This window comes from Lineus longissimus, chromosome 2 (assembly GCF_910592395.1).
Source record: "Lineus longissimus chromosome 2, tnLinLong1.2, whole genome shotgun sequence".
NCBI classification, from domain to species: domain Eukaryota; kingdom Metazoa; phylum Nemertea; class Pilidiophora; order Heteronemertea; family Lineidae; genus Lineus; species Lineus longissimus.
Window position 1 is genome coordinate 29128335 of NC_088309.1, and position 12776 is coordinate 29141110.

Genomic DNA, 12776 nt, shown 5'->3' on the forward strand with positions numbered 1-12776 from the left:
CGTGTACATCAATAACAGTGAGTGTGTACGTGTGTACGTGCAGTCGACCAGCACCGCGCGCGTATTATTCTGATACTGCGGGACATGGTAGAAGAAATAATATATGTAATGTATGTAATATGGGCGCGCGGGAATCACAGCTCAGTTGGTTGTATACATGCAGTCATAGCATCATGTCAAAACATACCATGCAGTGTGTTGCCACCGCACGAGAAATGTAAAAACCAGTCAAGGCCCTGGGCTCATAGTGATGACACAGTATATTCAACGTGTATGTGTATTCTATAGTCCGTAGTACGTACAGTGTACTGTATGTAAAATAATATGTGATAAGCGAACCGACGGCCCACAAAACTGGTCGAGAGGAAATCATTGCGTATACATGTATATATATAGTAAGACAATCTCATGTACATGTCAATCAGGTCCTTTGAAACAGGCGTGTAGATGACGAGCTGATGACAAGTTATAGCTGTGTCGTTTTCATGTGGTTATAGCCTATAATTATTACATGTATACATGTACTATATAGGAGGGCCGGGTTATTGGTGGTAGACTTCTGCCTGCCGCGCGCGTTCGTGCAAAAGCACTTCGGGGCTCATTGAGTTGAATTGGATGAAAAAAAGACAAACAGCAGGATGTGATCATATCAGCAGCAGGATGTGATGGTAGTACAATGACAATATGTCGTGTCTCTTAAAAGGTCACCGGCCAGGCACGGTATCCAGGCTAGGGTTAGGGATAGTGTCTTCGTGTCCAGATACCACCATTGACCCCAGACACCGTTATGAAAAAGGTATAAAGGTACCTATATACCTAACAGGATAAGTTTCTCTCAATCACACTACTCACATCAGCAGCTACTTGGCAAACTTAATATCAAATTGGCTCAATCGATGAACACACACACACACACACACACACACACACACACTATGTGCAACATTCAAATAACCGGAAGATTTTGGAAGCTTGACTTAGCTGACCAGTCCGAACAAGGTAGAGTTTTTGCCACGGACACGCCGGCGTGCAAAGGATCCAAACAGTTCCTGACACTCCGATGTGTCAATTCGTCACGTGCCCGTCACGAATGCGACAAGTCATACTTCAATTTCTTCAGAAATGATCGTCATGTTTACGAGCGAATATTGGACAACCAACCCGTCAGATTCTACTTGGACCTTGAGAAACCATGGTCCTCTGGAGAGATTTGTACACGTGCCATCATAGAGGAAGCACGACGTCTAGTCGACAGAGACGAAAGGTTCAACAGGGTGATCGTAATGGACTCCCACCATCCAGACGTGAAACACAGTCAGCACCTCCTCTTTCCAGATGCCATTTTCGAGAATCAGAAAGATGCAAAATCGTTAGCGATCATGTTGGACGCCCGCCTGCGACAAATGGATAATGCAGCTACTATAAACACGACACACGACAATGCGGTATTAAGTTCATGGAAACACGTTTACGTGGACAACAGAGAGACAACGAGAAGACACCAATAGACCTATCCGTCCACTCGAAGAACAGACTTTTCCGTCTTTTGTGGCAGAGCAAGCGTGTCAAAATCGGATGTGGCCCTCATCTGATGATAAATGACAAAATGTCAACTGAAGGCGTGGAACCATACGAAACGCTCATTCAGAGCGATGAATTGAGAGAAAGAGACCTTCTGACAGGAGACTTCATCCAAAATTTGATCACGAATAATATAGGCAAAGATTTGACAACAATGATGATTATGAAAAAGAGCAAGAGAGGGGTGGGGAACAATAACAACAATTCGAGAAAGAAAGAACGACCTGATGATGATGATGATGATGATGATGATGATGATGATGATGATCCACAGACCGAGTCCGACAATCACAATTATTCTTTACCAACTCAGAGCATGCCATTTCTCGACACAAAAATCGCTGTACACCAACACGAAACAATGGCGAGAACGCAGTAATGCACAGCCTACAATAATATCTGCTGCAGGAGCGACTTGATAGACTTTTCTGTATGTGCCGAAAATGCCGCAGCTTGTGACAATTCAGCAAAAAACCAGGACATTTACTCGGGAAATCTAAATGATGCAACCGCTATCACTGACTCGGACACATCAAGCATCAGAAACAGTGAGACGACTACAATGGTCTACCTCGTCAGTCTCTGTCAATGTACCTCGATCGTCAGTCTCAAGTCTTGAAGTTTGTACAACTGACTGAGTGATGAAAAAATTTCTAAGTACAAAAATTTTTTTCTTTACAAAAAATGTTTTTCCCTCAAAATGCACCTACATCACCAAAAACGTGCAGTCCCAAAATATTTTTGACTTTGAAATTTTTGAAACATTTTCAACTGACTGAGTAATGAAAAAATTTCAAAGTACCAAAATTTGTTTTCTTTACTAAATTTTTTTTTTGGCTCAAAATGCACCTACATCACCAAAACGTGCAGTCCCAAAATATTTTTGATTTTGAAAATTTTGAAAAATTTTCAACTGACTGAGTGATGAAAAAATTTCTAAGTACAAAAATGTTTTTCTTTAAAAAAACTTTTTTTGGGCTCAAAATGCAACTACGTCGTCACGATGCAAGTGGTACACGAATTTCCTTTCCGAGAAATCCATATACCCATCTGACCAATTGACGACATGCAGTGTGGCGATGCCTCTTGTGGTCTGGTGACCGACCTCATAAGCCCTCCGCCCATACTGCTGCTGCTGCTGCTGCTGCTGCTGCTGCTGCTGCTGCTGCTGCTGCTGCTGCTTATAGCCAGCCGATGCGGCTGTGGCCAGGACATATTCGTCCAACGTTACATTGTCGAACCCCCTGTGTTCGGGCGGGCAATTCACATAATCTCGGGTCACAATAATCGATTACAAATTCAAATTCAAATTCAAATTCAAATTCAAATTCAAATTCAAATTCAAATTCAAATTCAAAGCAGTTTATTGAGCCAAATGAATGCTACATTCATATAGGTAGAAAATACAATGAACTGGTGCGGCGCGGGACAGAGAGAAGAAGCAGAGTGTGACAATTTCGGCGTCTGTTGACAGTCTCCTGCAAATATTCTACCAATCTCTTTTTCCGCACGCAACAGCATCGTTGAGCTCGCGTAAACTGTAGTAGGGTTTCGAAAATACGATTCGACACTGCAGCTGTCGATGACTCATGGTTCATACAACGTGAAGATGGTGACTTGACTGGATTATACTGGACTGGACTGGACTGGACTGAACTGGACTGGACTGGACTGGACTGGACAGGACTGGACTGGACTGGAGCAAGTGTGAAAATTGTCTAGTGAGGGTTGTAACACTTGTGCTACAGGCACATGGACGACACTGCCAGCTCCACCTCGCCTATTGGACACTTCAATCATGTTACAGGCTATGACTCATCTGGATACCTGGACACCCAGACACATTTCACACTTCAAGCATGTTACAGGCTATGACTCATCTGGATACCTGGACACCCAGACACATTTCACTCGGAATAATATTGAAATGTCACTGTTGTTGGAACAGTGTGAGAGACTGAGGAAAGACACGGAAAAAACTGAAGCATCATCATCATCATCATCATCATCATCATCATCATCATCATCATGACCAGGTCGCCAGCACACGTCAAGAGACCGAGCAACGCCTTTTTCATATTTCGCAGTCAGTTTGCCAAATTGTGTGGTGATTCCATAAAGTGCCAGCAAGCGTTATCAAAGGCCGCAGCCAAACAGTGGCACAGTCTTCCCCGAGACTTCAAACAGTCTTTTGTGGAAATGGCCAAGCGAGAAAAGAAACAGCACCTCATCGATCATCCTGGCTATCGGTACGTACCGCAAAAGAAGAATACTACTCCTACCAGATCAACAACGCATCAAACACAATCAAAGCGGGAGTCGCCCAAGTCTAAATCGCCACGAGAATCTCCAACGGCCAAGTCGACAACTGTGAAGACCAACGAAAACCTGCACAAGATTATACTCAAATTCAGTAACTGCGGACAATCACTGCAACAGGTACAACAGGCACAGCAAGACGACGGTGTTCTTCCCCAAATTGACATTCTAGACGAGATCACCAAGTATAACGTTGACGTTTGTCTGGATCATAACAGAAAAACCACCTGTGACCACCACGACGTTCTACTCGTACCGGAGCCTCAGCCGCGCCACGCCGACAAACCCACTTGGAAACAAGAAACCAGTTCTTTCATCACGCGCTCACCAGAAAAGTATCAGATGTACAAGGACGCCAATATTCAGATCGAAGACATTGTTGTTCAGACGGCTTCGTCGCGGTCCAAATGCGAAAACGAGGAATGGCGAGTTAGCGAACTGGTTAAACTTGCTTCAGAGGGAGACCATCTCATGATGTGTTACAACAACAACAACAACAACAACAACAACAACAACAACAACAACAACAACAACAGCGATTCTATCTTCAGTTTTGACGATTTTGAAATGACGTGTAAACTAGCATTGGATTTTCTATAACGTCATCAGTGGTGCCACTTAGTGGAAAAGTACATTAGACACGCACACACAAACTCACCCGCACGCACCCAAGAACACGCACCCGCTTGTGCTTATGTAGATCATGAACATCTCTTTGAACACGTACGATGCACTCACACAGTTTTTCGTGGACGAATGGGCAGCCACTGCAGAAAACATGAAACACCTATCCACACTGTTGCCCGACAGAGTGTTCAGCACAACCAAAGGCAAAGGTCAACAGCTGTTCGTGTCAAGACTGGAGAAATTCACCGATCAACTGAGACACACACTCGTTGAATTGGATCGAGCCGGCAAAGAACTGATAGGTGAATGTAAACCCTTCGATAACACCCACTGCGACAACATAACTTCGTTTTGTGGAATGACCGCTTTCTACGCCGCATTTGTGTCTACCGAACGAGTGTACACAGCATATCAATTCTATACCGACTACGTACGAAACACGCCGGGTTACAATCCAGATCCGCTTGTCGGAGGTGCGCTAACGCTAAGTCAATTCGAACAGAACCGATATCGAGAGACGTTGATTACGTTTTTCAAATTGCTGTTGTTTCCCGATGAATTTCAACGTTGTCTGGCAACAAATGCGTCCACCACGTCGTCGCGTTGCTTTCCTCGGCGGCTGGTGAGAGACGATGAAGAAAAGTTCAAATCGAATTTTCATTGGAAAATCACTCACGTTCCCATATACCATCCGCACAGGGACTCGGGAACGAGTAACATGCTCACCACTGCCGACTTGATGAGAAGAATCTACGTCGAGAGCATCTCTCAACATCTGAACCATATGATATGGCAGCCCCCACGACAAAAATCCACTAGTGGTGGGAATAGAGCCGCCGAGTTTAAAATTGTTTCATCAGATGATCGTATCGATGACCTGGTCAAATACGTTGTCATGCTAGACACGTTTCCTATCGTGCCCGAAGACCTGGCCGGCATCACGTTGCCAACTTATTCGGAGAAAGATTCGTGCATCAAGAAGTCGTTGACATCGCCCAGCCCATTGAACAGTTCCACCTTAGATACGATCAGTCAGTGTCGTGTATGTCCTCGATGCAAGCTTCATTTTACCACTATAGGTCAAACCGACGACATAGAACAACGACTGAGATTTACGTGTAATTGTACGTTTAAAAAGCACGTACATCATCACTATTCACCATCATCGGCAGTGTCACAACTCGTGACGGATGCTGCCAATGATGGTGATGGTCGTCGTCGTGGTGATTCGAACGAGCAACACAGTGTGAGACAGTCGTCGAGGTTGCACAATCGTTGTTTCGATATACAATGCCTACTGCTCGACACAAACTCAACGTGTGCAGATATCGACGAAGCGTGGTCTCGTTGCAGCGGCGATGACAAACGTGAATTAGTGAACAGTTCGTGTACAAACGATGCGGAATTTATGCGAATGACAAATAGTCGAGCTATCAGGGCGCGGAGCATATGTAGATGGATCTACACGTTCGGCAAGAAAAAAGACGTAAACGTCGGTGGATGCGACTGCGAACAACACACGGCACTGTTTAGAGACTCGCTATGTCGTGAAAAAAACGGATTTGAACAGGTTGTCGTTTTCCACAGCAAGGGCATGGTGGAGAGGAGGACACCATAATGGTATCTGGAAGAGAAGTATTAATATGTGTTGGTTGTGAAATGTGCTCACAAAGCAACAACAATGAACCACCGACCAAACATCTTGGCGAAGAAAATTCGCAGACGGTACAACAGGACGAGACAGACTGGAGTGGTGAAGCCACCGCCGGCCGACCCTGAGCATCAAGAAGTGAAAGGACAAAATGAATGTGTGGCGTTCACGTATCACCCGGATGAGATCAAACAATATAACAACAACAACAACAACAAACTATTCAAGGACTTTCGTTACATATCCTCTTCACAAGATTGGTTCACTTTTTCATCTGATGTTGATCATTCTGTGACCAACTGTGACCCGCCGTTATGGAAACGTCGAGGTGGACCAAGACCAACACCTGTGTACACAAATCTGTCGAGTTTGTGTTATAGCTTCAGAACCTTGTGGCAATGTTTCGAATGCGTCGACAGATCGTGCTGCAAATGTTGGAAACAACATGTTTCGGACGCTCTGATTACGTTCGTGTACAAATCTGGAGTTGTGGACACTAGCAGGGTGGGACTGAACAACAGGAACGTAGTATATGAGGTGCCACAAAGACTGTACATGTTCTTGTATGGACCTGATCAGAAATCGTTGTCCAATTTCGGTGACCCGCTAGTCTTTACGGACGGCTACTCTGGAAACAATTTTAAATTCTGTAGACTGGGATACAAAAGCGTTAGAAATAAGTCAATCTACTACAAATACCCAACCGCGGCTGATTTTGGGCTAGTAGAACACAGTGAGCACACAAGCGACCATCATCACAGCGAATGCGTTATCGACGAATCTGATCTGAAATGCTATGAAACTATGTAGAGAAACATGCAATAAAAAAGTTGTACGTGTAAGTGTTTTATTTTGGATTTTGTTTTACCACTAGGCTACTATTGTAATTTGCAATTGCAGAGTTCACAATTGTATCATATTCATTTCGATACACTCTAGTAGTAGTAGCAGCAGCAGCAGCAGCAGCAGCAGCTGTAGCGTGATGACTGTTGACATTGTCATCGTCGTCGTTGCTATCAGTATCATCACAGTGAAATGCACATGCACCTTTAGTTAGTATCGCGTTACCGTAAATCAGTTCTCTATCGACTTCCAAACTGTCTAGTGTATCGGTCAAATCGTCGACGTCGTCGGCAAATTTGTCAGAGTGTAGACGATGTTCTTCGTATAGACGTTTCATCGCACCTACAGATCTAGTGGCTTTCTGTACTTGTGATTGTATGTATCGTTGTGACGTGTACATTCGTTGGGCATCTCTAATATTCGACAGAATGAAACGTTTTTCTTGTTTATATTTGATTTCTCTGCTAATCTCACTAGAACGACGAATGTAGTCTTTCAATCTTTCTTGTGTAGCTACGTTATTAGTTGTTGACGAAAAGTCCATTGGTGCTGATGGATATCTGTTGTTGTTGTTGCTGTTGTTGGCGGTTGTGACCAGCTGTCGAGTCATGAGATCTGTACTTACGCCTCTCAACAGATCTCTTTTAAACACGAGTCGGGAAGTTTCGTCGGTCAACTTGTCCACCCCCAGGGACTCAGCTGTCGCCGCCGTCCTGTCGTGGTAGCTCGTGGTAGGAAAACTTGTTGGATGATGACCGTTGAATCGGGTACTAGTATTTAGAAACGGTGAAGTGTCGTTGAACAAAGGAGTTACGTCCTCGTGTGGAGACGCCGCTGAGGTTGAAGCCGCCTGCGCTGTTTGAGGTCCTGCGTTGTGTCGCCTTCTGGAGTGGGTGGTGGTGGTGGTGGTGGTGGAGGACGCATAGCTTGATGTATTTGTCTTGTCACAATACTCTCCATGGTCGTCGGCGAGTGCTCTGAAGACTGATGATTCCGTACGATTTCTGCAGTTGTCCTCACTGGATAATGGCACAATTGTCGAATCCATTGTTCTTCGGCTATACTGTACGTGTGAGAGAAATAAAACAGACAAGCGGCATGCAGACTTGGTCGTTGTTTAAATGAAGATGACGTGATTGGTGGAAAATGCCAAGTGTTCAAATGCATAATTTCTTCGTTCCCTCGATGTGTTGGTGTTGGTGGTAGAGCGTCGTGCAGTGTCATGGTGGTCACGTCCAACAGCCACCCTTTCCAAAGCAGAGACGATTCTTCGTCGTACGTATCTAGGACGAAAGTATTGCCGCTCGGATCTCCCGGGAATACGGACAAGTTTGTCAATTCGTAGCGATGACAAAAATTACACTCGTCGTGTACTTTGACAAACTGCTCTTCAGTGATGCAACTGGATGTTGTGACGTTCATTACTAAAGACGATTCTACTAGTTGCTTTTGACCGCCACCGCCGCCGATGCTCGTCTCTTTGTAAATTGTATAAGTTGTTTTACGATTATGGTCGTACAGAGTTATTGTTGTACGACCACCACCACCACCACCACCACCACCACCATCATCACCACCACCTTGCAATGGTTGTTGATTGTCCTCATTTTTCCCTGTATCCGTTTGGAATAGTTCGTCCTCTGATTTGACATTACAATGTGGCATTAAACAGGGATAGAGGGGCGATGTTGCGGCTATATTATTCGTACTCGTTACGACACTCAATCCCTTTCCGACCAACCATCTTCTATGTGTTAATTTGCTCTTTTCGGTACACAGCCTATCGATAGGGGAAGATGTTTTTATCATAAAGTCGTGGTCTAATATCTTGGTAACGTCCAACACGTCCAACCTGAATTTAGACACCCGGACACCTTTCTTGATTTTGGAAAACTGTTCTCTCTGTATAAGTATTCTCCCCCGGCTTGACACGGAGGTCACAAACGATACATCATCCCAGTTGAACATATCATTGCCACCACTACCATTACCGTACCAAAATACTCGAATCGTTTCCCTTCTGGCAACTGGCTCTGAAGACCAATTTACACGTTCAAGTTTGTAAAGTGTTAGCACGAGTGGTGGCTGTGATCGATGATCGTCGTTGTTCAGCAGTAGTTCTTGGCGGTGTCTTTCGTATGTTAACACGTTCACCGTTTCTAGATTTGGCGACTCGCGCAATTTGGTGTGCCAACAACCGATAACGTCAAACTCATTCACAGTGCACATTATTTGTTGACACAGGGAACGGCTACCAATTACTATGGTGAAGGCGATGAATTATCATCAAATCAAGACGAGGATTTCGACAATGACGATGATGAATATTCGTCGACACTGCCAACGACGTCTTCTTCGACCTCTTACCCGTTGACCGTGAATAGCAAAATTATCGACCGAGTACTCGTCCAACCTACTCGGAGAATAAACGATTGTATAGAATCTGTCAAATTGGAGCGAGAAGAATACGGTGGTGTCGATGAGTTCTCAGTGTCCACGCACAAAGGTACTGACTTGGATCGCGTTATAACAGAAGGAACACAAACAACTACTTTCGACAACAAAGACGAGGTGACTATGCATTTGCGTCTGTTGAAACACATTGACAAGTTGGATCGGACCCTGGCGGGGGCAGTTAATCTGCCAGACGTATTGTTGGACTGCACCGGGAATCTAGATCTGTCGGACACCACGTACTGTATCGAGGATCTGGCAGTGAACTTGAATCCCGACAGAGCCTACCGCCTATTTCTGTCCAATATACCCCACGTCATCTCGAGAAGACTCTCTGATTTCGCCTCAGAACAGCCGTCCCCGTCGAACAGTTCAGATTTCAAGAACTGGGTGTTAGTGTTTTTGTACTTGAAACTGATGCTCTCGTAATCGCCTAGATTCATCACACCTGCATTGCGACACGTTTTACTAATGACGTTAGACGCTGCAAAATTGTTTCTATTCGACTCTATTTGGTCAACCAAAGCCTTACCGATTGTTTCAAACATGTACATTTGCATTTTTTTTCACTCAATTCGCGTGTTTTGAAAAAATGATGCAATGCAATGCATTGGTTTGTGATGAAGGAAAAACGATTCTGACAAAAATAAATTTCCTGGAAATTCACAAGTCCAACCAAAAATCTATATCATTCACATTCCCATGTATGAATCTCTCCTAAACACTTTGTCTACGTGTTTTTTACCAGATACAAACATGATTCCAGCAGCAGTGAAAACTCAGGTACCACATTGAATGTTCTCTTTATAGACATGATGATTGCAGGGTTGGGGATTCCCATCATCACTTTTCAAAACTTTTTCATTTTTTAAGATAGACCCCTACAACCTGCGAGAAAGTTGTTCAGAATCGAAAGGAGATCATTTTAAGCTTTAGTTCATCGAAATCGGTCTATCGGTTTAAATTTTATGAGAGTTTAAAAATTGTACACTGTTTCATTGAAATGGCATTAGTCAAAAGTAGCAGCGCCATCTGCGATCTACCGGTGGCGGGAATCGGAACTACATTACTGTAGGCAGCCATTTTGATTTTTTTTTTGGCAGTCAGGGACAACACCCCTGGGCCAAAGTCAATGAAGGAGACCTCCGTTTAACAAAATCACCTCAATTCGTGATCACACGTGACCATACAATTAATTTATTCATCAATCCATATGATAGTTGACCTTTCGACCCCCTATGCATATATAATAAGGTAACGTTGTATATGCATAAGGAATTGTTCCTTTCGTAGTACATTGTGTAGGCAAATATTGTGAAAATGGCCAAAATTCACAGTAGGCACGGACATAGATACGTCATAACCTATGTCTCTGCCTACTGCGAACTACTAGCGCCACTCTGGTGGTGGAGTGGTGGAAGTTGAAACTAGAGAAAGTCACAAGAGACTGAGAAAAAAAGACTACATGCTTTTGTTTTATGAAATGTTTTTTATTCAACTTCCTCTTTCACAAAATATAAATTAGTGGAGTAGTTCTTCCATTATATCAAATTCATGACATGAACACAGGAGTTTATATCGGATAAAGCTATTCAAATTAGTGGTTGTTCTTCCATTGTATCGAATTCATGACATGAATATGAGTCAATATTGGGTAAAGCTGTAGTTTTTTCTTCTTTCCTGTTGAAACGTTCTTTGTATGGCACTACAACAGAGAAATCTGTCTCACGACCATTGCCATCGACGCTCGGCAGAAATTTCTTTCTGACAGGTGATGCATCAGCAATGTTCTTGTCCGTTTGAGATTCAGAATATGGTCGTTTTCGGTGACGAAAGTTTATCATGTTGTAGTTAACTACATTGACGATCAGTTTGTCTGCATCTTCTCTGTATACCGCGGGGGATTCTTTCTCCATTTCATCGGCAAGGAATTTTACTAGTTTTGAACCGCATCGTTTTGCACTGTTTATAGATGTTAATATTTTTGTCTGTGAATCATCGTTGCTAGAACTGTAGAAGTGATGACTCGGTTCGACGTATTTATCGCTATTCATATCGAACATGGAATAGGCTACTTTCAGTGCTTCTCTGGTCTGGACTTTTCCATTTAGCGGGCTTACTCGTTGATCATAATTGGCCCTGTAATGATCGGTTTGATATTTCAACATACTGTTGTATCTCGATGGTAGCGTAGTCTGGATGAAATTCAATTGTTTTTCCATCACGTGTCTTTTCGATTTGTATGAAACCGTCCTGACTGCAAAGTACAGTGTTTTACTGGTGATCGATCTCACTCTTGCCGTTAACTGAATCATGTCAGGCAACGATGGACATCCTTTAGACATTGTAACCATGAAATACGCTTCGTCGAAGGCATCTGGTTTCTCGTAGGAAGGACCTGCTCCCATGGCATTCGAAAAAATCACTACTCTGGCATCGTTTATGTATTTAGACACTGCAGCGTCCTTGTCATCAGAATTTCGCAATGTCCATGCAGTGACTGGAACGCTGTCTGGGATAACCGGTTTCTCGGTCCAACCAGTAATTGCTGCAATGTCATTAACTAAACTGTGTGCATCACGTGCAGAAGAGGTGTAGATGACAATCTTTTTTTCTTCCTCCAGAAGCGCATAAAGAATCCTCGATCGTAGCATTGCATGGTCTTGAAATTCGACCAATTGATCGAAAACCGGGCCGTAGATCGGGTTAGGCGCTACAACAATATTGATGGGATCCATCTGTATAGCGACACGATTCGTATCTGGATTGTATCGAAACGAATTCTCTTCTATTTTCAATTTATACTTTCTTTGCGAGATCCACCGTTTCCAGGATTTGATGTCTTGTAATTTGTCACCATCGCTTATGGGTAATTTCACTGCAAGTTTGACATCTGTTGCGTTTTGATTCAAAATATTAGAGAGTGTATCCTGCCAAGTCCACATGTCGGTGAATGCAGATACCATGTTCTCTGTCATTCTAGCCTCTAAAAAGAACACTAGTCTGCATCTCTGCATTCTCTTTCTGACGTCATCCATCAGCATCAAATCATTTGACATGTTCATCACACCACCTTCCTCCACTGCTGTATCCTTACAACGACTCCAGTGCATGAACATGTTTCCCACGGACATGGCAAGTTCGTCCACAATTAAAATATCGTTATCTTCCGGTGTACAGTTAATTGAATTAATACATGCGGAATGAAACTTTCCTTGATTGTTTTTCTGTTCTTCGGACGACAACGTGATATTGTAACGGTCTCCGGTGTTCATGCTTTGTTCTTCCAGCCATTTAAATT

The 12776-nt window shown here is 43.5% G+C and overlaps 1 protein-coding gene across 1 annotated transcript; it reads left to right on the forward strand.

Annotated features, from left to right (window-relative positions):
* The first annotated feature begins 3780 nt into the window (after positions 1-3780).
* LOC135483069 (putative uncharacterized protein DDB_G0277255) lies at positions 3781-4500 on the forward strand. Its single transcript, XM_064763579.1, has one exon. It carries the CDS (start codon positions 3781-3783, stop codon positions 4498-4500), a length of 720 nt encoding a protein of 239 aa, XP_064619649.1.
* The last annotated feature ends 8276 nt before the right edge of the window (positions 4501-12776 follow it).

Excerpts from the sequence above, each read along its gene's own strand:
- LOC135483069 (XM_064763579.1), top strand. The coding sequence starts at position 3,781 with ATGGCCAAGCGAGAAAAGAAACAGCACCTCATCGATCATCCTGGCTAT.